The sequence below is a fragment of the Epinephelus lanceolatus genome, chromosome 18 (assembly GCF_041903045.1).
Source record: "Epinephelus lanceolatus isolate andai-2023 chromosome 18, ASM4190304v1, whole genome shotgun sequence".
Taxonomy (NCBI): Eukaryota; Metazoa; Chordata; class Actinopteri; order Perciformes; family Serranidae; genus Epinephelus; species Epinephelus lanceolatus.
The window spans coordinates 38,845,511-38,873,043 of NC_135751.1; the positions used below are offsets into that span (position 1 = coordinate 38,845,511).

The 27,533-nt window shown below is 41.5% G+C and overlaps 2 protein-coding genes across 7 annotated transcripts; both read right to left on the reverse strand.

Annotated features, from left to right (window-relative positions):
• Window positions 1–542: 542 nt before the first annotated feature.
• Window positions 543–8,764, reverse strand: gcat (glycine C-acetyltransferase). Its single transcript, XM_033643859.2, has 9 exons — window positions 8,457–8,764; window positions 6,087–6,217; window positions 5,423–5,524; window positions 5,174–5,320; window positions 4,085–4,239; window positions 2,372–2,454; window positions 2,118–2,289; window positions 1,152–1,273; window positions 543–899 (listed from the first exon to the last, which is right to left on the reverse strand). Exons 1-9 carry the CDS (start codon window positions 8,674–8,676, stop codon window positions 748–750), a joined length of 1,284 nt encoding a protein of 427 aa, XP_033499750.1. The 5' UTR covers window positions 8,677–8,764; the 3' UTR covers window positions 543–747.
• A 1,703-nt stretch (window positions 8,765–10,467) lies between these two features.
• tom1 (target of myb1 membrane trafficking protein) lies at window positions 10,468–25,286 on the reverse strand. 6 transcript variants are annotated; one of them, XM_078161351.1, is made up of 16 exons: window positions 25,131–25,286; window positions 23,261–23,345; window positions 23,082–23,160; window positions 21,172–21,321; window positions 20,926–21,060; window positions 20,692–20,826; window positions 20,385–20,501; window positions 20,111–20,241; window positions 19,973–20,015; window positions 18,706–18,829; window positions 18,549–18,612; window positions 15,737–15,806; window positions 15,304–15,369; window positions 14,795–14,857; window positions 12,792–12,831; window positions 10,468–11,186 (listed from the first exon to the last, which is right to left on the reverse strand). In XM_078161351.1, the coding sequence occupies exons 1-16, from the start codon at window positions 25,180–25,182 to the stop codon at window positions 11,092–11,094; spliced, it is 1,449 nt and encodes a 482-aa protein (XP_078017477.1). In that variant the 5' UTR covers window positions 25,183–25,286; the 3' UTR covers window positions 10,468–11,091. The 6 variants fall into 6 exon arrangements, with proteins under 6 accessions (XP_078017477.1, XP_033501757.2, XP_033501758.2 ...); XM_033645866.2 differs by having other exon boundaries at window positions 20,111–20,244; XM_033645867.2 differs by having other exon boundaries at window positions 20,692–20,829.
• Window positions 25,287–27,533: the final 2,247 nt, after the last annotated feature.

Sequence of the window (27,533 nt, forward strand, 5' to 3'; positions counted from 1 at the left end):
TATAAAGATGGACGACATGACAGCTCCCTAGAAGTGAAGCCGAAACATCTCCATGGTTCCCTTGTGGCTGGCTGCAGTTTAAGTCATATCACATTGATGTGCCTTATTCTTCTGGTATGTTTGGTTTTAATTGGTTATTTGATGCTTTAAAAAAGGGGGTGTGACATCATGATTGACAGCTGTGTGTGTCAGTTGGTGTGGTCACCATCAATAGTGCTGCTCACAATTGGTCAGACGGATGTGTGATGCTGTACAGCTTCTGGCTCCAAATGATGTCACCAACACAAGATGGCAGCGGCCGTATCTGGAATATTTTAGCTTCGTTTTTGTACAGTGGGAGGAAGTGGAGACATGTCGTCCATCTTTGTGCACAGTCTTCACCACAGCCGCCCTACGCCACTAGTTTCATTACTAAATCAAGATTACAATCATTGGAACCATAATCTGTTGAATGGAGGAACAACTAAACTATAAGTATCTACATATTTTCTCCCTCATATACTTTTTTTGTGGAAAATAATTAAAACAGAATCACAGCAACATGTTAGCAAAAGTGCTTTATTCAGCCGAGCAGACACAAACATAACAATAACCTCCGCTGACCTACAAATGCAAAGAATATTTCCATCACCATCATCCATAGGTCGTCAGTAACAGGGAGCACAATCTGTACGAGCAAGTGCTTCATTGTTCAGTGATTCACACACTGGCAGCTGAGTCTTCCTGATCCCTGCTCATCTGTTGCCTTCAGGAGACGACTCCGTGTTTTCTGCCCGTCTGGATGAAAGCGTTGACGCAGCGGTCGATGTCTTCGTCTGTGTGGGCGGCTGAGATCTGAACGCGGATCCTGGCTTTGCCCTTCGGTACGACTGGGTAGGAGAATCCGATCACATAGATTCCTGTGGAGGGAGGAGACGTGTTAACAGAGGCTGGAGCTGTTTCTATGGCAACCAACGTGGATCAATCACATCCACTGTGCCAAACTGTACCTGTGTGACTTCTCATTAAAGAGGACTTATTTTGCTTTTCCTTATTAAACATGTCACAATGTTAGACGATCATATTAAATGTGACAAAAGTTTCACAGTCACAGATTCAACAGGGGCCACACTTTATAAAGTATATCAGCTCAGCGGCTCAGGTCGTCTCACCAAGCTTCAGCATATCATCAGCCATCACAGAGGCCAGCCGTGCGTCTCCCAGCATCACAGGACAGATGGGGTGAGCCGAGCCTGCGATGGTGAAGCCAGCCTGCGTCATCTTGCTCCTGAACCTGAGAGAAGAGCAGAGACACAAATATTATATTCATGGTTACAGAAGGAGCAGCAACGTGAGCGGGAATGCACCGAACACATCATGTTGTTTCAGCTGACAGCTCCACAGGTGACATTCCTGACACACTTCTTGTTTGTGACGGCCTGAAATCAACCAGCAAGCTAAGCTCTCACACACATCTGGCTGCCTGCTCGTGTTCGTGTTTCACCAGGACTGAATCACAAAATCCTTCAAGATGAGGCATAAAGTCTTTTTTCAATAACAATTATCAGTGTGCTGATTTAGCTCACAGTTACATAATGTGGCCTAGAGGCAGCATGTGGGTGTTACTGAGCAGGGTTACGACTCAAGATGTGAGACAACTTTTTTTTCCTCTACATATCTGAATAACTGCTGCCAGGATAAATATTAGCTCATTCTGTTTCTGTTCAACAGCAAAACAAAGACGTTGCCACAGTTTCTCCTCCTCAGTGTTTGATGTTTTATTTCCATAAGCACATATGATGTGCATTAATATATGTAAAATTACAAAAAAGTATTATCTATTTAACCCTAAATACAACACAGTACTGTGTATAACTGTCAGAGGAAAGTTCATGTTAGCAGCTTAAAAAAATAAATAACCAAGAAGGGAAGCAACAACCCTGCTTTTGTTTTGTTGCAGACATTTCAGAAGTTTGAATATATGCGAACAAAAACACTGACTTTCAGAAAAAGTTTGTGAGCTTCAAATAAAACCCCCCAAGACGTTTTTTCCCCCTGAGAAGCTAGTACGTCCTTTAGCTTGACTTTCTCAATACCATAAACGCAGAAAACCCCCACAAACCCCTAATGAAACGCACCTCATGGTTTTGGCCGTCATGCTCTGAGAGATCTCGTTGGAGGCGAGCAGCAGCTCCACGGCCCGGGTGGCACAGCCCACCACAGGAGGGGGGAGGGAGTTGGAGAACAGGTACGGCCGCGAGCGCTGCCTCAGCAGGTCAATGAGCGGCTTCGGACCGACTGTGTATCCACCTGGAGGAAGAAATGAAGACAGAGAAAGCTTTATGTATTGGTACCATAACAGCACTTTCTCACAGGTTGGACAGAGACGTACCAGCAGCTCCTCCCAGTGCTTTCCCCAGGGTGGAGTTTATAATGTGAACTCTGTCCATCACTCCCAGCAGCTCGTCTGTTCCTCTGTAAATCACAGACAGTGGCACCGTTAGTTTAAACCCTCATAATGATAGAAAGACATAAAGCTTTACTTTACAAGAGCCCTGATGAGCACACTTTCTTACGTTAGTGACACCTACTGGTGATTTCAACAAACCAGAATTACTGCCTTGCAGCTGTATGCTTCCACAAATCGTAACTTGCGGAGTGGCTAAATGATCAGTCAAGCTGTTCAGAGCTGTTCAGATGAGAGAGGAGCAGCTGCTGCGAGTGAATGCAAAATGCAAAATTGTCACCACTTCATCATTATATCCTTTTAGACATTTGTGTGGAATTTTGTCATAACTAGCACGCAAATTCTTAAGTTATGGCTAAAACAGGTTTTTTCAAGGTCAGAGTAACCTTCAACCACCAGAGTTCAAGTGGACGTTTTTGCCAAATTTGTGGAAACTTCCTCCAGGCCTTCTTGAAATACTGCCTTTACCAAGATGAGATGGACGTGAGGTCACAATCTGGTCTCACTCCGAAGTCGTCGAAATCTGGCATTTGGGCAGCTACCTGCAGCATCAGACACTATGAAAAAAGCTGCCATTTTAACGTTGGCATGATACACAGCCGGTCGCTGTTATAGTTTAACAGAGCTCGGAGGCGTCAGTGGGAAATGTGGCTGGGTAAGAACGTGAAAGTTAACGCGGCAAAAGACCGAGTTGGGCGAGTGGGAGGGGTGGTGGATGGGTCCAACAAACACCGACTGTCACCCAGGAGAGCGGTGTTCGTGAATATAAAGAATATAAAGCCACACCCTGTTCTTATTTCCTAAATCTGACCACGTGTGAGTGTTGGCAAATCATAACCACTAATATTTGTTGTTGAAGGAAAAAAAAAAGTCAATTCACAGTGCTGTACTGATGTAGTGCTTTTATTTTGAAAGAGACTGTATGTAAATGTTAAATTTCCTGCAGAACTTGTCACGGCATCCCAGAACGTCAACAACCAATGCACACAGAGTACCTTTCACGTCAAATCTGGGTGTGGAAGGTCCATGACCAAACATCCATATGTGACGCAGTCAGAGTGAGAATGTGTTGGAGATCACAGTGACCTTGACCTTCGACCACCTAATTCTAATCAGTTCATCTTGAGTCCAAGTGAACGTTTGTGCCAAACTTGAAGAAATTCCCTCAAGGTGTTTTTGAGATATCCCGTTCACAAGAATGGGACAGACAAGGTCAAAGTGACCTTGACCTTTGAGCTATGGCCACTAAAATCTGATAAGTTAATCTTTGAGTCCAAGTGAACGTTTGTGCCAAACTTGACAACACTTCCTCACGGTGTTCTTGAGATATTATGCTCAACGATCCGACGGACGGACAGACAACACAAAACATTATGTCCCTGGCCACGATTATCACCAGCACGGAGGCACATAAACAGCAACTAATTTTTACTGGGCTTGACGAAATTTCTACAAAATAAAATAATCATCTTGTTATAATAACGTGAAAGTTAATGCAAATTTTACACGATGGGACAGACCAGATTTTTCATGTTCCTCTGATGGTTTGTGAAAAATAAAACATGAATTAAAAAGCAAAAAGAGAAAAAAAAAGAATTGCACCTGTTGCACTTCAGGGTTACTCAGGATTTTACCCACCTGCCTCGGGGCCCCAGGAAGCCGGTGGCGTGGCATTCATCTATAAACACCATGGCTCCGTACTGCTCAGCCAGGTCGCAGATTCCTGGTAACGGAGCCACGTCTCCATCCATAGAGAAGACGCCATCTGTCACTACCAGGCGCATCCGAGACGACTGAGGAGACAAAACAGAGTCCTGATGATCAGTGGAGCATACAGCCTAATCAATACTGTGACCCTCACCTGACCCCGTCACCTCAGTCATCAAGTTTAATGTACCATGTAATGGACACGCTACGACACCGACCTGGGTGAGCTCATCTAAATATGATCAAGGAACATCAGGACAAAAAGTGCAGCAGCAGGTGAGCTACACTGTGTCGTCTCTTAAGTGTTGTTTTATTTGTCTTTGGACTCTTGCAAGTAGGCGGAGAGGAGACGAAACAAAAGGGAGAATCGCTGCACTCTTATGATGGTCAGAAAAACTCTGCTGTTTTTTTTCTTATAATCCTGTATTCACATTTTGGGTCTTTTACATCATGTGTTTTATTGTTAAAGCAACACTAGCAAAGTAAGCTGTTCCTTTATCCAGGGAACTTGTTTTTAAATGTGCATGTGCCAATAAATGCCTCGACTTGACTTGACTTGAAAACCAGGAAATACCAAGCTTGAGTAAGGACTGGGTTTGGTTGCGTCACATGATACTAGAGAGGTGAATCATTTTAACTGGTTGGTTCATCCAACATTACAAAACAAGACATGCTTTCTCTCTGTCAGCTGTAGGGATATCTTGCTATTTTGGTTTTGCCTCCACCCAAATACAACTACAACTCTTCAAAGCCAGACTCCACTGACAAAAACAGTAATTTAACATCGCTGAAAACAGGAGCTGCTGGTCTACCACTGCCTCGATTGGGGGCATGCCGACTGACATCTACTGTATGTAACTGATTATGGATAAGCACCTCGTACAACCCCACTTCAAAAACTCCAAACTATCCCTTTAAATATGCAAATTTTTAACTTTTTAGACATTATGTCAGTAGCCTGAACATTAAGTAAATACACAGTAATACTATTTGCTTCTTCTCATCCTCCTCCTCACACACCTGAGCCTCTTTGAGCTTGGTCTCCAGATCACTGAGGTCCATGTGTTTGTAGCGCAGCCTCTTCGCTCGACACAGACGGATCCCATCGATGATGGAGGCGTGGTTTAGCTCGTCAGACAGCACGGCGTCATCTGGGCCCAACAGAACCTGGATTAAGAGTAATATCATGCATTACTGATCATAACAGGAGAATCCTTTCTGTTCTGAATCCAGTCAGTTTGAAGTAGTGTGAGCGTGAACATGACGTACCTCAAACAGTCCAGCGTTAGCATCAAAGCAGCTAGCATAGAGGATGCAGTCCTCCCTCTCATGAAACTCTGCCAGCTTCTGCTCCAGGTTTTTGTGCAGATCCTGTGAACAGAGTGAACTGAATGACATCCAGGAGATTTAGCTGCGTTACAGCTGCGTATATGTTGTTATCCATGTGTTCAAGGGACAATTTGGATCTTTCCAAGTGGGGTTGTATGAGGCACATAGTCAGTTTATTACATACAGTAGATGTCACTCAGCACGCCCCCATTTTGGGGAAGCAGGCAGGAGTACCACCACAGAAGCTAAGCAATGAAGTGCTATGGACGGGGGGCAGCAGCAAAACATATTTTAGCCATCAGTTTATGTGTACACAATATTTAGAATATTTTCACTGCCTTTTAAGGTAGCAAAAATATTCTCCATACAGCATACACTAAAACTGATGCTGGCTAATTTTTTTTGCTGCTCCCCCCTCCACAGCAATATGTTGCTTCGCTTCTATGTCATTACTCCAGCCTGCTTCTCTAAACTGGGGCCGTTCCAACATACATCTACTGTCTGTAAAACACTGCCTATTGATACGTACCTCATACAACCCCACTTAAAAATATCTGAAGTATCCCTTTAATGTGTTGATGAAGTGGTGAATTACCCATCATACCTGTGTGCCACAGATGAATCTGACAGAGCTCAATCCAGCACCATATGTCTTCAGAGCATCGATCCCCGCCTGCACCACCTCTGGATGGCTCGACAGTCCGAGGTAGTTGTTGGCACAGAAATTCAATATGCCTGACAGAGAGGGGGGGAGTTTAAAAAGAGAACAGGAACCCAAAGGTGAAAAGGTCACTGCACAGCTCAAATCAGTGAGACGACAATCACTGTCAGCAACACAAACCCTGCTATTTTTTGCTTGTGTGTGTATACATTATATATATATATATATATATATATATATATATATATATATATATATATATATATATATACATACATACATATACATATATATATATATATATGTATATGTATACATATATATATATATATATATATGTATATATATATATATATATATATACACACACACACACACACACACACATACATATATATATACATATATATACACATATATATACACATATATACACATATATATATATATATATATATATATATATGAAAGAACAAATGATATTATTATTCTAGACTATCTAAAGTTTAATTTTTATTTGTAATATTAATCATTTATAGAATTAAAAAGTTGACACTTGGCACTGTGTGATAATACGACATTGTCACACAAAAATATTACGATACTATGTTGTATCGATTTTTTTCCCCCTACCCCTAATATATATTTTTTCCTCGTTTCTTTTTGTTTTGCAAAAAGGCAAGTTTCACTAGTCTGGCGTTGCCAGACCCAATTCGCAAAATGCGAATGGGTCTTGACACGGACTGTACATTTCCTCTATTCCCGAGGGGCAGTATCAACAGCTGTCACTCAAAGTGCCCCTTCATGCAATTGTAAAGACGGAGAACCAATCAGAGTAAATGAAACGTGTGACGTAGGCTAGCACAACGCCACTGCAAACAGACCAGCAAGCAAGTGCAGTGTGCAGCAGAGATGAGCTGTGATGATGTCTGGGAAAGAGTGTTGCTGTCTTTGCGGATTTCCTCCTCACTGTGGACTCCGAGTTGCATGGCTGTGATTCCCAGCTTGGTCTCTGACCTGACCTGCTCCTCCATGAGAGCAACTAGCGGAGAAACAACAATAGCCACTGGGTTTTCACTGAGTCCCATCTTTTTCCCGATCAACTGAGACAGTTGGTAAATTAAACTTTTACCAAACCCCGTAGGAAGGACGGCAAACACATCCTTTTTTCAATAAAAGCTTTCAGTGCAGCCGTTTGTTCTGCTTTAAAAGAAAATGTACATTCCAGTTCGTTCAACACATTTACCATCGCAGTTTCAAAATCAGTAGCCATGTTGGTTGTTTACGAAATGCATTCACTCCACTCCTTGTCTCTCCTATTCTGATGACGTGCCCGCCCCAAAGTAATAAACGGTTGTGATTGGCCCGGTAAGCTTTAACCGATGCCAGAATATTTCATTCTGCTTAACTTTGTTCTGTTGTCCTTGTTCAAGGACACTTTTTAGTGCCATCTAGTGGGCAGTGAGAGCACTTTACACTAATCCATGTAAAAACAAGATGGCAGCCATCTCTGCTAAGTCCATCTGCAGCTGATCCTGACACAAAAGTGGACAAAACCTGATCACATTTTATGGTTGAAACTTGTTTATTTATGATTAAAAACGTTTGTAGTTTCATATGACATACAAACTTTACCAATTTTAGCCACAAGCTCAGACACTGTTAATTAAAAAGTGCTCATTTGAAGACATTGGGACTTTATTATTGACAATGTTTAGTTTTTTATACTTATCAGGTCCTACTGATCCCAAATAGCTCAGAGAAATTAAAAAATGCACACCAAACAAAATGTCAGGTCTCAGGAGGATAAAACCAACATATGAAGACAAAGAGAGACAGTAACAATGCATGGGACAGAGGCTGAATGGCACAGTCAGTGAGGGGTCATGGCCTGGAGCCAGCGGCCATTCATGAATCAGCAGAGTCACATTTTGGCAAAGGTAAACACAGGCTGAACAGCTAACACAATGAAGACGAGCTGCTGCAGTGTTCACCTCTGAATTCAATGTAAAATATTTTCTTTTAGCCACAAAACTAAAGTTTAGATTATAAAATATGAAAGTTGCATGCTATATGTGTGGACAGGTGTCAGTGGAAACACTAGGGAGCCTGTGTGTCCTCCAGTTACATGACTGAAGTTACTTTGAGTTTCACATCAAGATAACAACTGAAAAACGACCACTAACATGTTTTTATCTTTACTTTACACCCATGGTGCGTTTAAGGACCATAAAGTCTCAGCTTTGCAGTCATGGTGCGTTTAAGGACCATAAAGTCGTCCTGTCACCACGTATTTAAAGCCCCACCACTCACTGCTGTGACTGCCGTCCACGTTGATCTGCGGTCCCTGCTTTGACGTGATGATCCTCTCCGCTTTCCACGTCCCCGCCGCTCGGATACCGTCGAGCTCGCTCTCCAGCACCGCTCTGGCTTCAGCCACGGCGGCGTAGTTCCGGTTCAGAGCCGCGGCGGAGGGCCGCAGGACGCCCCGGGCCGGTCTCACCAAACTGCGGGCAACTTTTCCGAGAGACATGTCGATAACACGGTTTGTTAGAGGTGTCCCTCGTTGTCACACGGAGACGAAGGCAAACTGTTGGAGTAAAGACGGAGGCGAGGCCGTTACGTCATCACGTAACAAAGATGGGTGTATGTGCGCCGGACCAATCAGAGGCGAGGGCACTTGCGAGGTGGCTTGTTTCGTCCAATCAGAGTTCAGTATTTACTTTCCCGTTCAGATCCAGTGTGTTGCCTAATGTGAGCTGTGAGTGACTTACTTACTAAGTCTCTTTCTTTCTAAAAACAAAACAACCTCATCTCTCACTAACTGTGAAAATTATTATAATAAATATTTATAATAAAAAATATTGTGTTATAACTACAGAAACACATTTATTGTCATTGTTACCACACACACACACACACACACAAACTGATCCTGGTTACCTTGTATGACCCTCATTTTTTTCTTGCATTGCAGAGTGATTCAGGATATAACAAAATTGTAACTCTGATAAACATGTAATGGCGTCCCACGTGTGGATAAACTGATGCTAAATCGACCAGTGACAACAATGCTGGTATTACAGCACCTTAACACAGGCTATGGGAAAGTAAATATTACTGTGCTGTATGAAAGGGTGTAACTCTAGTTTGAGAGGCAAGGAGGACATAAGCAGTTCAGTTCAGTTCGGTACGTTTTCTTTCCCGTTTCCACAGTGAAAAGTTGTGGATGGTACCAACAGAACCGTTCCTTAGCGTCCCCATGTTTGGTCCCCCCTCTGTTGGGGTACCTAGCACACAGATCTGGTACTAAAAGGTGGAGCTGTGAACACTGCAGTCTGATTGGTCAGTAGAGGACGGTCACTCTGCTCAGGGCTGAGTTGTGTCTGGTTTTGAGGCTCATGTAACCACTGTTCATACTGTGGAGAGTTTTATTAGTAAACTGTAACTATAAAATGAAAGGATGTTTTGCTGCCTCTCACAGCAGCTGGAGTCTGAGAAAAAATAACTTCATTCACTGGGCCGACTGCCGGCAACTTTTAATCGCCACTCGGAGGAAAAAAAGCGTCACAGAGCGTCGTTCCTGTGGGCTCCAGCAACACTAAACCCCTGAGCTTGCCTGAGAAGGACTAAATGCACAAAGCTGCTATTTTTAAATATCCCATGGAGAGAGACTCTCACTGCAGCCTGTTCTGTTTTGTTCTGAAAATGTGGGCGTGCAGCCTCGTTCTGTGGACGATAAACCAGGTGCAGACTGATAAAGGAGGAAATACAGTGAGTGCTGGACAGAGCAGTGAGTGACAACAACCCCGCCCACATTTAAGAGGACTGTCTGTGGTGGAAACACTAGCCTAACACTAACACTAGCCTGTTGGCTCCACCTTTTAGTACCATACTGAAAGTGTTTGGTGGAAACAGGGTCAAAGGGTACAGATGACCACGGCCCAAGGCCAAGGGGAGGCCCATGAAAAGGTTGATGGCTGACCTTTAAATTGGATGACATACAGTTTACCTTTTGACTTATATCACTGACAATATAATTTGTGTATTTACATGATAAATGAATATTTAATATTTTTATCATTAAAACACATTTCAACATGCCATCTGTTGCTCCCACCCTTCTGCAGGTATTGTGAAATGGTGCAGTCCATCTGACAGTGGGGTCAGATCATGATTTGATTTTATGATGTAATGCCTCGCAGTAATTTCTTCAGTCAGTGTTTGATTTTATTTTCCTCTATGATTAGTTGCAGCAAGCAAAAAAAAAATGCTTAGATGATGTACAGTAATTTGTATGGGGTTAAAATGAGGACAGCCAGACTTCCAGTTAATAGTTTTAGTTTAATATTTGACAGCAGTGTGTCATGACTTCCTGTTAAACTTCAAGTAAAACATCTTCACAGGGGAATGTTGGATGTAAAAAACATCACTCACTTTTCTTCATGATTCTACATCAGTAACGATGTGAAGCATCAAACTGTTCTGTGACAGCCGAGCTTCTCTTACATACGAGTGTTTGCTACTTCAACAGGGGTGTTTCTGTAACCCATCATCATGTCTGACAACACATACATCACAGCAATATAATACACAATCTATGTTGCAAAAGTCTGTAACAGCATCCTCTCTTTCTCTCGACAGCAGGAATGTAGCCATATAAAATGTGCAAATGTTCGCATTCCACACATGGACAAACCCTCAGAACAACGTCAAGTAAAAACCTCCGCCCTTCATATAGAATAACATTATTTTATCAGTTAAAAAACACAGGTGCTCCCCAGGTAAAGAGCAGTATACACAGCTAGGACGTCCTTCCTCAGACACGGGGAGTAGTTCCCGTGTCAAATGTGCCATTTAACCGTTCATCTAAAAGAAATCTGCGTTCCTCAGCCAACGGCATGGGAGCTTCATGAGTGCTGTTAGTTTGGCAGGTTTCAGGTGAAGCTTAAGACTCAGAGTGGTTGGTGTCCTGTGAGGAAGCTCTCAGCGACGGCAGACGCTCAGCTGCTTTCGCTCGTTCTGCCAGAAACCTGTCAAACTCTGCAGAGGGAGAGGAGATGGGTTAGACGAGATGACACTCCAGCAAGAGTAAATTTACTGAACGGAATGATGGGATAAAGACGTAGGAGAGAAAAATGGGATTTCATGAAAGGATGCTGCTGTCAACATAAATATATGAGACTAATAACAGGTTTTTGGATATGTGCAGATATCACAACACCATCAGTGGAAAGTTTTTATGCATTACAAGGAAAATGGCACAAGCTGCTCCAGACGTTCCACTTCTCCACATTTTGACGTGATAAACATGTTAGAGCACATTAATCAGAGTATGCACAGCTGCATGTCAAAGGGAATATTAGTGGAATATTTATTTTCAATAGCCATGTGACCAGTTTGGTAGGAATATTGCCTTTTTCAGAGTAAGGGCACATAAAGGAATTTTTTGTACATGTACATGCAGTCACTGATTTAGATTAATTATCAGTTCTTGTAGAAGCCTAGTAGTACTGAAAATCACTTGGGTCAAACTGACCCTGACTAACTGATAAACTACAGAGCTGTGTACAGTTTATGTGTTCAACAGGTCTGAAGCATGTGGCACCACATGTCCAGTCAAGGCACTAGTGCCACCTATGGGTCACATGCAAAAATATTTAGCAACAGATGTTCCACTGATGGATAGAATATAAAATCTTGAGTTTAGAGACTGTCGTACAGCCAGTCAGTTCAGCACGAACATCTGTTTCCCTTTAAACACTCAGTGCCCAACAGAGTTATTATAGCTTTGTACTTTTTAATAGTTTTATTTTTATTTCACTTTTAATTTTTGTTTTCAATTCAGATGTTCATAAAGGTTGTACAATACACAACACTTTTTTTTTTTAAGGTAACTGACTCACAGTCATGTTGACATCCCAGTATTTTCATTTTTAATTCACTTTGTTCGTGTTTTTGTTTTGTGGGTTTGTTCGGTTCGTTTCAGTTAAGTTTTTATGGTTAAGAATTTTGTTTTAACATTATTTCTTGGGCTTTTATTGGACAGGACAGATCAAGCGTGGAAGGAGGAGAGACAAGGGACGACACGCAACAAGTGGCCGTAAGCTGGCCCCAGTTTTAGTTGGCCCCAGTTTTAGTTTAGTTTTATTTGTTTGTTTTATCACACCATGGGGTATTTGTCAGGGGCAATATAAAAGTAAGGTAAATATAAAGTTCAGCACAGGTACTACAATACAACAATACAAACACAGCACACTCACGTAGACATCTCAGTCTCTATAATCATCCTCCTCGTATTTGTGATAACTCATTTAACCAAATTGACAAAGACTAAAACTAAAGACTTTTTCTATACAATTTTACCTTACTCTAGTTAATTTTGTAAGAACACAACATCATTTCAAATAGTTTTGGTTTGTTTTTTTCTAAACTCTCGTCTTCATTTTTATTTCAGTTAGCCTAAATGTTTTTTCACACCTAGTTTTAGTTTAGTTTTAGTTAACTATAATAACCTTAGAGCCTAGGCTGGTGAGCATTGTGTAACACTGCTGTAATATCAAACTAGAAGCTGCAGGTGTGCATGAATACCAAATCAAATAACTGATGACAAAAGCAGCTCTTTTTCAAAATAAAGTAGACCCTCACCTTCACTGGTCACACCGTCTGAATCCTCGAAGTCGTCATACTGTGTCACAAACAGAAAACGCACATTTTGCTTTAAATATAAATACACACACACACAACTTGTGCAGTTACAGTAAAATACATGGATCCTATGAAATAACTACAGATAATCAGATGCAGGGTAGAGTTGGGCCGATGTAAAAATATTCAAACCAGTTTGACATTAAGCAAAATACAGGACCAGACAGGTGTACTGACGTTAACCAGCAGGTGTCACACTGGACTCAGCAGCTGCTTCTGAGTGGTAATGACACTGTGTCCAACCAGACAACTAGCATCTGATTCCCTTAACTATACACTTCTGTTACATCATATAAACAAATCATGTAGCTATCAGCTCTGTGCTTAAGATCAGTCTGGAGATGTAGCCACATAAAGAGTTGCTATCTTCCTATGTTTATACTTATCAAACAAAGAAAACCACACATTGTTATGTTGTGATATTAACTTTACATGACAAACACTATAGCCAATATGAAGTAGCCTAGCTTGTTATAAGCAATCATCATTTACCAGAAACTTTCAGCTCTCAGCAATCTCCCTCCACCCAGCTGCCTCCTTATTTAAGATTTTGTAGTAAAATATGAAGGTATCATTTACATAATTCCTGATTTGAACGTCATGAATCAGCCGTTCCTCGTCCACTGTGGTGCTTTCAAAGCGAGCGACAGGAATAAATGGACACAGGGCGTTCAGCTTAAAATGGCATGCTGCAGCCAGTTAGGAAGCCTCTGTTGTTGGCTTCAAATTCAAAATTTGGTTTTCTTAAGAGACTAACTCTGCCATGTCTCATCTCTTCACTCCCAAAAAAACCCCCCATGAACTTTCTAGTAAACCAACACAAAGTGTGCCACTCTTCATCCTTTGCTCAGCAGTACATTTTGCACGACCTGTCAGACACTACTTTCTTGACAAATACAACATCATGTTACACATGTTGTCATATTGCTTATTACTACTAAAACACAAGTTGGATGAAGCACCGTGATGCCGTCAGCAATGTTTGCTGGTGTTTGCAACAATCACACAGAAAGCGTTTTGCAGGTGCACTGCTCTGCCTTTTAAAAAAACTGAATGCCACTAATAAAACAAATACTTGCTGCGCCATTTTATTGTTGCCAGGCAACCACCCTATCACATCCTTACACTAACCTTCCTGTGTAACATTTATTTCACAGTAATGAGTGTGTAGTTGCTGCCATGTTGAGGCAGAGGCTACTGTCTGTAGCTCTGGTTGAGGGTGAGAGGCTGTCAGCAGATAAACAGAGATCTGTGTGGGTACATGAGACCCTAAAAAAGAGGCTGGATCATGGGGAGTACCACCAGTTGGTCCAGGAGCTTCTCCTCCATCATGGACGTTTACAGGCATATTTTAGGATGACTCAGGGGCAGTTTGACAACCTGCTGTCTATCATCAGGCCGTATAGCTCTGGGTATCCAGCAACCACTACCACCAGTTTCTCCTCCATTGTTTACCAACTGTAAACTTGTTGTCATGACCACCACAGAAGGCCCACCTCTCAAATAATCTGATTGGACAATGGGGAAAAAAAGATGACGTGAGGCGCTTTTCCACTCTGAGTTGAAGCTTCTTCAACTTGAGAAGTTCAGAACACTCCAGCAAAAACGCCAGACACATAGAGTGTAGAAACGTGAGGGGCGTAGCAATGCAAAAACAGCGAGCAAAAAGCTTCATTGTCATTAAATACAAATACAAAAAGCCGCCTCCAGCTGCTGAAACGCTTTCTGTGTGATCCAGGCCATAGGCTGCTTTTTAATTCGCCAGAAGGTGTCACGATATCTAATGACGGCTCAGGTGGATGCATCGCACTTGTACACCAGACCAGACCAGCAAAACCAGAACCCAACACTAGTCAAGAGACATTTGATTCAGTCGGTTTGAGTATGTGCTGAGTTCTAGTCAGAATTGTCCTTTAGTGAGTATAGTAGATGTAGTCATTTACCTCATCATCCAACGCCAGCCATTTCTCAATATCATCCATTACAGTCGACTGATTGATGGGAATCTAAGACAGAAAGCAGAGCAACAGGATGGTCAGAGCAGAAAAATATGAACTGCTAGTTAAACGTAATGAAGATATAGCAACACTACCAAACCCACCAAAATAAAAACAAACAAAACAAAACAAAAAAGGACCAACCACATGTCGGTGAGCACAGCATGACAGGTATGACAACAATGCAGCATATCAGGACAGTGCAACCCAAACATTGTCATGCTCTGTAGTGGGCGTAGGCACAATCTCCCAAAACATCTTACTGTCTTCACCACATATAAAAACATGCAGCCCTTTGTGTTTTATCTCAACACCTGAACCACCAAACCCAAAAAGTGATCCAAGCAAAAGCAATCCAGACCACAGCAAAGTAAATATATGACAAAACCAAGAGACAGAAGGTGTGGAGAGGTGAATCAATATGAAACCAGGACACATTCTGGACTCAGACCCACCATTCCCCTTTTAATCATCCAATCTAACTTTGGTGAGGAGCTGCGGGTGGAGGCTGGGCTGTCATCCTTCATGCACAGACAGAGAGTTAATGAAGGAGGAAAGAAGTTACTGAGACAAAGCAACATACACTTTACTCAACCGAGGAGCCTTTTATAGGACAGGTAATTCTGTGTTATGTCTCGACTGAATTCACTGACAGTCTCCTCTCTCCTATAAATAATACAGCTCAGACAGTGTGTACGACACCATGAACATCTATAGTGGGAGCTCCGTACTCTGTTGCACATAAAACCGAAGTTTGACTTTACATTGTGATGCATAGTTTTGGGTTTTAATTGCAAAAGCTTAACTGAATTTTTCCAGTGCTCCCAAAGGTCACATCATAGATAAGGAAATGCCTGAAGACCTGAGTTACGCGGCATCGTTGCTTACCGTTGCAGCGTTGTGTTGTCTGCTGTCCGGAGCCTGAGCCAGGCCGTCCACTGTGACTTCACTCTGCTCACTGAAACACAACATTTTTCATTGGTCAACTGCCGTGTAAGCTAATAATATCAATTAACACAGTGAAATACTGGCACCTGTCTTGAAAAGGAATCAGAGGGAATAACTTGGAATTATAAAAGGTGAAGTCCGCACACTGTTATAGCTTCTCAAATGTTTATTGTAAGGATCAGCGTTTTGATCAACATAGATCTTCGTCAGGATCTGACTGCGTTAAAAGTTTTAAACAAAGCCGCTGTAAGTCCTTCATTTCCACAATCTTGTGGGCTGAGCACACGTTTGATAAAACCGAGTTAAATCTCTTGGCATCCATTTTCAAGCTCTCTGTGTGTTTGTTTCCTTCCAGATGAGAAAAGGGGGAGCACACATTTCCAGGAGGGCGTGTCCTTTTAAAAAATGCAAGAGGCATTGCTTTGTTGCCGGCCATTTTCTTTTTCTTTTTCTTTTTACCTACTGCAATCATGTATGCATTACTTTTAGCAAACTATTTCAATGTTGTTTTCATGATACATTTAGCTAACTATATAGCCATAGTTAGCTAAATATATAACATACTTGGGGATGTTGGGGCGGGGGGTATATATTCGTCTTCTTAATTATATGTTATCTGTATATGTGGTGGCTGTGTGATGGTGGACGATCTCTCGCAGGTCCAAAACAAATTTCTTCTAAGGAAGACAATAAAGATCTTATCTTATCTAACTATTTCAACTGTTTACCTATTACTTTTAGCTAACAACTTCAACCATTTAGCTAACTATTTCAACTGTTTACCCATTACTTTTAGCCAGCTACTTCAACCAGTCAGCTATTTCAACTGTACACCCATTACTTTTAGCTAATGACTTCAACCATTTAGCTAACTATTTCAACTGTTCACCCATTACTTTTAGCCAGCTACTTCAACCAGTCAGCTATTTCAACTGTACACCCATTACTTTTAGCTAACGACTTCAACCATTTAGCTAACTATTTCAACTGTTTACCCATTACCTTTAGCTAACGACTTCAACCATTTAGCTAACTATTTCAACTGTTCACCCATTACTTTTAGCCAGCTACTTCAACCAGTCAGCTATTTCAACTGTACACCCATTACTTTTAGCTAACGACTTCAACCATTTAGCTATTTCAACTGTTTACCCATTACTTTTAGCTAACAACTTCAACCATTTAGCTAACGTTAACTATGTCAACTGTTTACCCATTACTTTTAGCCAGCTACTTCAACCAGTCAGCTAACTATTTCAACTGTTTACCCATTACCTTTAGCTAACGACTTCAACCATTTAGCTAACAATTTTCAACTGTTTACCCATTACTTTTAGCTAATGACTTCAACCATTTAGCTAACTATTTCAACTGTTCACCCATTACTTTTAGCCAGCTACTTCAACCAGTCAGCTATTTCAACTGTACACCCATTACTTTTAGCTAACGACTTCAACCATTTAGCTATTTCAACTGTTTACCCATTACTTTTAGCTAACTACTTCAACCATTTAGCTAACTATTTCAACTGTTTACCCATTACCTTTAGCTAACGACTTCAACCATTTAGCTAACGTTAACTATGTCAACTGTTTACCCATTACTTTTAGCCAACGACTTCAACCATTTAGCTAACGTTAACTATGTCAACTGTTTACCCATTACTTTTAGCTAACGACTTCAACCATTTAGCTTATTATTTCAACTGTTTACCCATTACTTTTAGCCAACTGTAAGACTGAATTTATATTTTATGGGTAAAAGTTACTGTTCTCATTGTATTATTGTTCACTGGAGCATTATTGAAGTATTGCCTGTATTTTTATGGCATGTGTTAGTGTCAGCCGCTTGGCGGCGCTGTTGAGACAGCGGGTGATGTGGAGGTCAGATTTAGGCAGAGGAAGGAAGGGGGCAGAAACGGAGCAGGATCGTATGGCTGTATGGTGACCTGTGTTAAGAGACCGCACTAAACGTTATAAACAGAACCCAGTACATTGTTGGACTCATTCATTCCTGCACGCACACCCACGTCGCTTACACAACTACTTCAACCAGTCAGCTATTTCAACTCTTGACCCATTACTCTTAGCTAACGACTTCAACCATTTAGCTAACTATGTCAACTGTTTACCCATTACTTTTAACTAACGACTTCAACTATTGAGCTAACTATGTCAACTGTTTACCCATAACCTTTTTGGGTTTTAACAGATCTGGGGAAAACTGCATTATCGTACTATGCAACATGGGCATAGGACAATCTTCAAAAAGATCTAAAATTAGATACACCTATCCACTGATGAATTTAAGGGCACCATAAAGAATGGGGTGAAAGAGACGTGCTTGTTTTTCTCGAGAGGCCACTAAGTTTGAATAGTTGCTGTTTTATTGTGGATTTTTGTATTATATGTTTTATTTGTTGAATTTTGTGTTGATTGGCTGCTACCTCGGCCAGGTCTCTCTTGTATAACACATTTTTAATCTCAATGGGACTTCCTGTCAGCCACCCTTCATGTTATTGTAGGACCAGTCTAATATGCAACTAAATTTCATACAGTATATAGTAGGGGGTCCCTGCTCTGTCTCTCTTTCAGCTAAGGGTTCCTTGGCCTGGAAACGTTGAAGACCCCTGATGTAACTTACTCTCAATGGTGATATTTTAGTTGATGCCAAAAATACAGTGTTTGCAACATATGCTGCTTACTGTGTACACCTTCAAGGTCACAAACTATGGTTTCTAGTATTTCTGTACCTTAGTATTTGTTGAGTTGAGACAGTTACTTTGGGCGATAATGTGTCATCTGATTCACTCGTACCTGCAAAAAGAACAGCAGGAAGTTAATAGCGCACGGGATAAATAGAGGCATATAATGTGCATGTGCAGTATGTAGGAAGATGGGAGTACTTACTGAGTCTTGCCATATGACTGGACAAACTGTTGGGTTTTGACAGGCTGTGTGAGCTGTCACTGGTAGCTAAAGCCATGGACTCAGGTGTCAAGGCGAGGTCCGTTAAGTTGACATATGTGTGACTCTGAGGGGGACGAAAAGTAAAAGTCAATGATTCGACCATTTCATTATATTATGAGTGTTGAGCTGTGAAGGAAGACTAGGCCCTTTTACTGTTAGTAAACAGTATGACATTTTTGTAGTGGGAGGGGCTTAGCTGGAGGCAAAACAATTCTCCACAGACATTAGCTATTAGTGGAGGAAGATGATACAAGTGATGCATTCAGAAATACTCATTCTGAGTGTCTGGCACTCTGGCACAAACTGGACTGTTCGTAAATTCAGAGCGCTGTCTGAATGTACCGTTCGGTTATCTAGAGCGCTGCACTCTCGGAGTGGAGACGGAGCAGCAGAGCGCACTCCGGACACTCTGTCTGTGGAGACGGAGCAGCAGAGCGCAGAGTGGAGTGAATGTTTGATTAACTTAACCGTTCATTAATTCATGGAGAATTAAAACACTCTGTTTCTTCCACCAACAGGGCTCTCATTTTAGTGTAGAGCGTCAGACTGAATTTACCAACGCACCATGTGAGGTCACTCACTCTCTGGGACCGCCAGTGTTACTTGAATAAGTAAACACTGACCAACGGGACCAGACTGGCCGACCCGTATGCTCTCACTCAGTGGATGGATGATGTCACAGGAAGCCAATCTTACAAAGGAGGACCACGATTTCCTCCAGTTTGTTTTGCTATCGAAGCTAACGTTAGCTAATGTGCTAAAAAGTTACAGAGTTATGGAGAAATCCAATATTCCTCTTAATCCCTCCCCAGTTTCTGATGAGGTGGACATGATAACCCTTAATACACATAACCTTATTCATCCCTACAACAGGAAATACTTTTTCCCTAACCTGATATGAAGTGTGCGCTGCACATGTGAGCATTTTTGATGATGGCCTCCGTCCAGTCTTTTGGTCTTATCACATTTAACCATAGTTGTCTTTGTTTTTGTTGATGGGCAGTGGCTGCTGGTTTTGAGCCATAACTCCTTCTATTCTGGCTCCCAATAACACAACAAGACAATCACATTTTAAGACTCCTATGGAGCCTCCAGCCCTGTGGGGGAGAGGCAGCTTTACCTCCAGCTAACAAACTGACATCATTGTGACGTCAGCCTTTAAAGGGTCTCTAACAACCAGTTCAAAAATTGCTGCCATGTTCTTTACCTTCTCTGCTGCATTTTGACCATTTGGTATTCGTCTTTCAAACCTGTAAACAGCAGAACAAAATTATATCATCATCATCAACAAAATAAGGATCCTCTTTCTTTAATAAGGTACTACACAATAATAAATGTAGTCAACCTGTGGTAGCGAATAAATGCAGTGTTCATCTCATCATTAGCTGCCAACAACTCTTCAATCAGCTTCTCCTCACTGAGCCTGGGGACGATCTTCACTATCCTGTCTTGCATTTCCTTACATACAGTGTATAACTGCTAATGACACAATCAGACAAAGAATGCGTGGGCGGGGGTTTGAGGGGGCAGATGTAACACAAAATATATAAAGTACAGAGATCAGTTAAGGGTAAGGCACCGTTACTCAACATGACTGGATGGAAGTGAGTTTCTTGTACCTCCAGCAGCTCCATGTCTGCTTGTTTTACTGTGACAGGATCCAGCTGACTCATCATGTCTGACATCATAGTCAGGTTACTTCTGACCACTCCCAGCTCTGACTTCAGCTTTTTTATCTGGAAAATCAATCATATTCCCCAAATAAACACAGCGAGTACTCCTTGCAAAGGCAAATATTGATTTTTATAAGTGTTGGAGTGCAAAGAGTGGAGGAGTTGTGCAACAGCCAACAAGGAAACAATGATTTTATAGGAAAACAGAATTGAAATACTAAAATATCCATCTCTAGTGCAGCAAGGCCATCACCTGGCTGGGAGTGAAGGCATTACTTCCCTCTAAGGCCAATTTTAGCTCAGAAGTCTGGGGTGAGATGAGTGGAGGTTGGGAAGAGAGGCGCACAGCAGGCAGAGTAGTGACAGCAGGCCCGTTCCCAGGCAAAGTCTGCTAAGCAAAGGCACAGAAATGACCCGAAAGTAAAATGACCGAAGACGATAGGTAGCACCCAGAAAACAGCAGTGAGTGAACCAGGCATGCTTGCACCTTTTTCTGGGGTTGGGCAGGTGAGTAACCGTCCAGCTCAGTCATGGGGAACTCAAGTCCTTTCCTTCGCAGGTCTTCGTACACGGACACCACACCCGTCAGGTCGGGTGAGCTGCGGAATGCATCAGCCCACGCCTTGACGAGACAAAACCACAAATTACTAGTGAAGCAACATGGCCACACCAAAGTTGATTGCAACCTTATTTTTCTGCCAGGCTGCCAAACATGTATTGTGGCATGTTTTACCTGTATGATGCTGAGCACCCTGTCATGCAGGATTAATGGAGGGTTGTTTCTCGGGATGATCGAACGGACAAGAACACCCTCTACGAAATCCCTCGTCGTCACCAGGATGTGGAACCTGTAGCCACAGTTCTTCACACATGTCTCCAGGACCTAACACGAGAAGGAGACGTGGTGACTCAGCAAAAGCAGTGAAAACCTATATTTAAAGGGGACCTATTGTGTTTTTTCGTATATTGTTTCTTTCATGTTACAATGAAGGATGTTGATATTAAATGTGGCCAAAATTTAGAATCATGAGGTAAACTTATTTGAAAGTAATCTTTTTGAGTAAAAACCTAAGGGCTCATTTATGCTCAACATTAGATACGTATACAGAGATGGACGGAGATGGACGGAGCCTTTGCAAGCTTGTATTGGTGATATTTTACTGTACATGTAGCTACATGCTAACTGTAAACTTGGTTGGTGATATTGAAAATTTCTCAGTGATTTCAGATCATATTCCTGCTGGAACAAGTCCTGTTGTGTTTATTAGCTTTTACTGGTGATATTTTCCATTACAGTCATTTCCCTGCTGCAAATACACTGCTAACGTATGTAGCTACATGCTAACTTCAGAGAAATATGTAGGTTAATCTTGGTTGCTGATGTTGTTAATTTCTCTGTGATTTCGGATCATATTACTACTGTCATTCCCCGGCTGTGAATACACTGCTAATATAGATTTAGCTACATGCTAACGTCTGAGAAAGTTACGTGCACATGTAAACTTGGTTGAAGATGCTGTTTATATGTCCTAGATTTCAGATCTTATTCCTGCTGGAACAGGTCCGGTTGTGTTTGGAAGCTTTTATCTGTAATTATTTTTAATGATAAGAAGTGTTGTTATTCTCCATTAGGTCATTGCCTGGCTGCAAATACTCTGCTAGCATACACGTAGCTGCATGCTAACATCAAGGAAACACTTCATCTTAGTTGCAAAGTTGAAAAATTCTCCCCGATTTTGGATCATATTCATGCTGGAAGGAGTACGATTGCATTCAGAGGCTTTTCTGGTGATTTTTCATGGGCGAAAGCGCCACTGTTTTTTGTAACAGTCATTCCTTGGCTGCACGTACACTGCTAACATACATGTAGCCTCATGCTACGGTCAGGGAGGGATGTAAACTTGGCTGCAGATGCTGTTTTCAAGGTAAGAATTACCTTGGTCATTCCTTGGCTATGAATACACTGCTAATGTACATGTAGCTCCATGCTAACATCAAGGAAACACGTCATCTTGATTGCCAAGTTGGAAATTTCTCCCTGATTTCGGATCATATTCCAGCTTGAACATGTACGATTATGTTTAGAGGCTTTTTTTTGGAAGTTTTTCATTGTAGAAAGTTTCACTATTTTCTGTTACAGTCATTCCCTGGCTGAAAGTACACTGCTAACGTACATGTAGCTACATGCTATTGTCAGGGAAAGGTGTAAGCTTAGTTGAACGTGCTATATTTCATATCTTATTCCTGTTGGAATGTGTCCGGTTGTGCTTGAAAGCTTTTATTGGGGGATTTTCATGTACGAACTACCGCCATTCTCGGTTACCGTCATTCACCGGCTGACATGGAAGACTCAGAAATGCTGACCAATCAAAGCAGGCTAAAGGCTTAAAGAACAGGCGCAATAACAGGGCATTTCAGACAGAGGGTAAATTTAAGTTATCCAGCACAGACAGTATGAGGAAAATAAAGTTCCTTTTGACTATTAAAGCATGTAAACATGTTTCAGTTGAAACCTTGAATACAAGTATGAACCTGAAATGAGTGTAACAGGTCCCCTTTAAAACTCAAACCAAGCGACAAGAACATAAACTGAGTCAACAGGGTGGTGACGGAGCATGAGGGTGACAAGGGAACAACACTTACAGTGAGCGTCAGCATAACCTCCTTGAAATTCTTGTTCCCCACAATCCTTTTCTTTATGGCTCTGACAGCATCTTTAGGTCTGTAATCAGAGAATTTTCAACAGTCAGCAGCATGTAATCTCCAGAGGACTGATTCGTTCCTGATTCTGTCAGATAACACACACACAAACACATACACACCCTTCCTCTGAGCTGTTGATCATGTCGCAGATCTCCATGTTGAGTGCCCAGTCCTCTGACGGCAGGCTGGAGCCGGTCGCAGACTCTGTGGAGAACAGGTCAATACAATGTTGAATAAGATGAAACTGCAGAGAAAATTAAACAATGTAGGCCTAGTAACAAACACTTTACTGGGGAAATTATCATATAGCTGAATGACTTTGTCATTCAAATGCTTAGTATATGTTTCTCACATTCTAATATAGCAAGACAAATACTTCACAGTTGCTACAGTTCATTGTGTTTTTTAAGTCTGTGATGTTCCACAGGAATCAATATTAGGACCATTTCGAATCCTAATACCAGCATATGTAAGTGACGTGAATTCAGAAGTTAATTGGCTTTTTCTGCGTGGTGATGAGTCTGATTTATTAGTGAGTTTGTAATGTGTTTTTCAAAAAACAGAAAATATGCTTAGTTCAGAAATGCTGAAATTAGTTACACTGCTAGTGGACAATAATCTTTTATTACATTTCGGTACAACAAAATCTTTTTCTGTTTTTATTCACCCCAAAAACTAAACTTCAACTCCAGATTCTTAATTTCAGCAGCAACAGTATACACTGGTATGGTTAAAAAATGTAATTGTGATGCCTTTTTAACAGAAAAAAAGTAAGTTGCAAAAAATGTTATGTATCGCTTTGATACAATCAAAAACAGACTGTGCAGTTGCTGTAGCTTATTTTATAAATATCTGATCACAGTTAAAGAACCTGTGTAGGTACAGGACTTTTTAAATCACTTTAATCTTTCTTGTCCTTTTTAGCGTTTCTATGGTTCAATTATACCATATATTAACATACATTTTGGCTTTTCTTTGTAGTAATCTCATTTTGTGTTCTATATTACTCATTTTAAAGCTGTATATTTTTTACTTTTGTTCTATGTTGTCTGTCTGTCTGTTACTGCCTGTCTTGGCCTGTCAATATTTAATATCAAGCAGTTTTTTTCTGGTTAAATAAAGGTTAAATTAAAAATGTGAAGATATACACTGATACCGAGATATGAGACTATATATGATCTTAGATTTTGGATATTGTTGTATCGTGACATGGCATAAAGGTTGTTTTTACCCTTGTTTAAAAGGCTGCATTACAGCAAAATGATGTAAATGTATCAACTTACCAGACTTTTCTGTTTGTTTTTTCAGGACATATCTCTCAGCCCTGGTACATAGTAATCAAATGTTTACAGGTGTTTGTGTTTACCCCGTCCAGCTTTGTTGTCCTTGTTTTTAGCTGTATGTTTATTTTGTGTATTTACATAGAGAGCAATAAAAGCCTAGAGTCAGACTGCATGTGCTCACACACATACTGGGCCAGTAAAGCTGATTTTAAATCTGATTATAATTCCAAATAATGAATAACAGTGTGTGTGCTCTAAATAAATCTGTGTATTTGCTTATTGTCCGTCAGTCAGTGAAAACACATGTGCAGTCATTAAGCCACAGTTGAACGTGCATCTAATTTGGGCCAGGAGGATATGGCCCACTTCTGGTCCAGGCCACAGATTGGCAGGTTCAACACACAGTAACAGCCAATCAGATTGCGCCTCACAGCAGCTAAGTCCCGCCTCCGACCAATCATTGTTCACAGGACGCGTCAATCAAACTATAACCTCCTCAGCTTTAATAAATGTCCCTCAGACTCGTTATTTTAACACACAGACATTAACAGATAGTAACATGTATATTTAAATCATATTTAATAGCCTCTGTGTCAGCAGGTGGACACACAGGTGAGTGTCGGCGGCGTTGTGTCTCCGGTAACCGTGACTGAGCCTTACTGAAGCGTTACGTTATTACAGTGTAAGGACGGATAAAGCAGCTCACCGATCCGCTGTCCCACCGGCGTGCTGAACGGATTCCCCAGCAAAAACTCCATGATGAGGCGGTGAGGGCCCCGCGAAGCACCGACGTCCCCGGGCCGAGTAGCAGCGTCCTCCCCGCTGTCTCCTGCAGACTGCTGCTGCTGCTGTTGCTCACAACAAAGTGGGGCACTAGTTGAACTGCGTCATGCTTTAAAGTGACAGCAGTCTGCAGCCTGCACTCCGGCCACACACATCAACCACTGTTTTATATTACTGTTATATACATTCAGTTATATTTAGGACTCAAATGAAAGATTAAATATAGTGTCAAACTATTATAATATAAAAACTGTGTGTAAAAATGTCTGGTTATAACATGACATCACTGTATAATTTCACTCAGGCTACATGAATGCAAATTAAAGTTACCCCCTAATTCAAGGAAACAGAGTGCTAGGTACACATTGACTACATCCTCCTGAGACCCTCTGTCCTCACATGAGGACATCACATTTTGGGTTTACTTGACCTTAGACTTCATTCTACTTAACTTAGACCTGTTGTCCTCGATCATGGACAAGTTTTTGTGCCATCTAGTGGATGTAAGACACAATGCCCCTATCCTGTAAAACAAGATGGCAGCCATCTCTGCCGAGTCAGTCTGCAGCCGACCCTGACGCAAAAGTGGACAAAACCTGATCACATTTTATGGTTGTTTATTTATAATTGATAATGTTTGTAGTTTGCCATGGCAATACATTTGACCAATTTTAGCAACAGTAACAAGCTGAGACACTGTTAATGAGGAGATACTTGTTTGAGGACATTGGGACTTTATTGTCGTCTCGTTTGAGGACATTGAGACTTCATTGTCGTCTCGTTTGAGGACATTGAGACTTCATTGTCGTCTAGTTTGTGGACATTGGGACTTTATTGCTGTTTCGTTTGAGGACATTGGGACTTTATTATCGTCTCATTTGAGGACATTGGGACTTTATTGTTGTCTCGTTTGAGGACATTGGGACTTTATTATCGTCTCGTTTGTGGACAGTGGGACTTTATTATCGTCTAGTTTGAGGACATTGGGACTTTATTATCGTCTCATTTGAGGACATTGGGACTTTATTGTCTCGTTTGAGGACATTGGGACTTTATTATCGTCTAGTTTGAGGACATTGGGACTTTATTATCGTCTAGTTTGAGGATATTGGGACTTCATTGTCGTCTCGTTTGAGGACATTGGGACTTCATTATCGTCTCGTTTGAGGACATTGGGACTTTATTATCGTCTCGTTTGAGGACATTGGGACTTTATTATCGTCTCGTTTGAGGACATTGAGACTTCATTGTCGTCTCGTTTGAGGACATTGAGACTTCATTGTCGTCTCGTTTGAGGACATTGGGACTTTATTGTTGTCTCGTTTGAGGACATTGGGACTTCATTATCGTCTCGTTTGAGGACATTGGGACTTCATTATCGTCTCGTTTGAGGACATTGGGACTTTATTATCGTCTCGTTTGAGGACATTGGGACTTTATTGTTGTCTCGTTTGAGGACATTGGGACTTCATTGTTGTCTCGTTTGAGGACAGTGGGACTTTATTATCGTCTAGTTTGAGGACAGTGGGACTTTATTATCGTCTAGTTTGAGGACATTGGGACTTCATTGTCGTCTCGTTTGAGGACATTGGGACTTTATTGTCGTCTCGTTTGAGGACATTGGGACTTTATTATCGTCTAGTTTGAGGACAGTAGGACTTTATTATCGTCTAGTTTGAGGACATTGAGACTTTATTGTCGTCTCGTTTGAGAACATTGAGACTTTATTGTCGTCTCGTTTGAGGACAGTGGGACTTTATTATCGTCTAGTTTGAGGACATTGGGACTTTATTATCGTCTCGTTTGAGGACATTGAGACTTCATTGTCGCCTCGTTTGAGGACATTGGGACTTTATTATCGTCTCGTTTGAGGACATTGAGACTTTATTATCGTCTCGTTTGAGGACATTAGGACTTTATTGTCGTCTCGTTTGAGGACACTGGGAGTTGAGTTGAATAGTGAAGCTCAACTTTTCAAACCCAGGCAAGAAGCTCTTAAAGTGCTCAGATTGATGTAAAGTTTAAACAGCTGCATGACAACTGAGCAAACGCCATCTGCTGATGAGGATCATTAGATACGGTCCAACGCTGCTGTTTCCAAGAATAAATTGTGAAGCTTAGCTGAAAAAAACCCCCAAATGTTGACCATCATTATACATCATCACTAGACCTTCAAATCTCCAGGCTGTGTCTCCGTGGTTCTGCCACATGGGTGTGCTGTTTGATTTCACATTTCACAGTGTCAGGTGAGGCTGCCTGAACATCTCTGCTGACCTCCAGTTAGCGCTGGACCCTGACAGCTGGAGACTTTGTGTCAACTGGTTTG

Excerpts from the sequence above, each read along its gene's own strand:
- gcat (XM_033643859.2), bottom strand. The coding sequence starts at position 8,676 with ATGTCTCTCGGAAAAGTTGCCCGCAGTTTGGTGAGACCGGCCCGGGGC. Across the intron at positions 5,321-5,422 it reads CTAACGCTGGACTGTTTGAG|GTTCTGTTGGGCCCAGATGA; the intron begins GTACGTCATGTT and ends CTCTTAATCCAG. Across the intron at positions 900-1,151 it reads TGATGATATGCTGAAGCTTG|GAATCTATGTGATCGGATTC; the intron begins GTGAGACGACCT and ends CTCCCTCCACAG.
- tom1 (XM_033645865.2), bottom strand. The coding sequence starts at position 25,182 with ATGGAGTTTTTGCTGGGGAATCCGTTCAGCACGCCGGTGGGACAGCGG. Across the intron at positions 23,161-23,260 it reads ATCAACAGCTCAGAGGAAGG|ACCTAAAGATGCTGTCAGAG; the intron begins GTGTGTATGTGT and ends CTCTGATTACAG. Across the intron at positions 20,016-20,110 it reads GCATTTATTCGCTACCACAG|GTTTGAAAGACGAATACCAA; the intron begins GTTGACTACATT and ends TGCTGTTTACAG.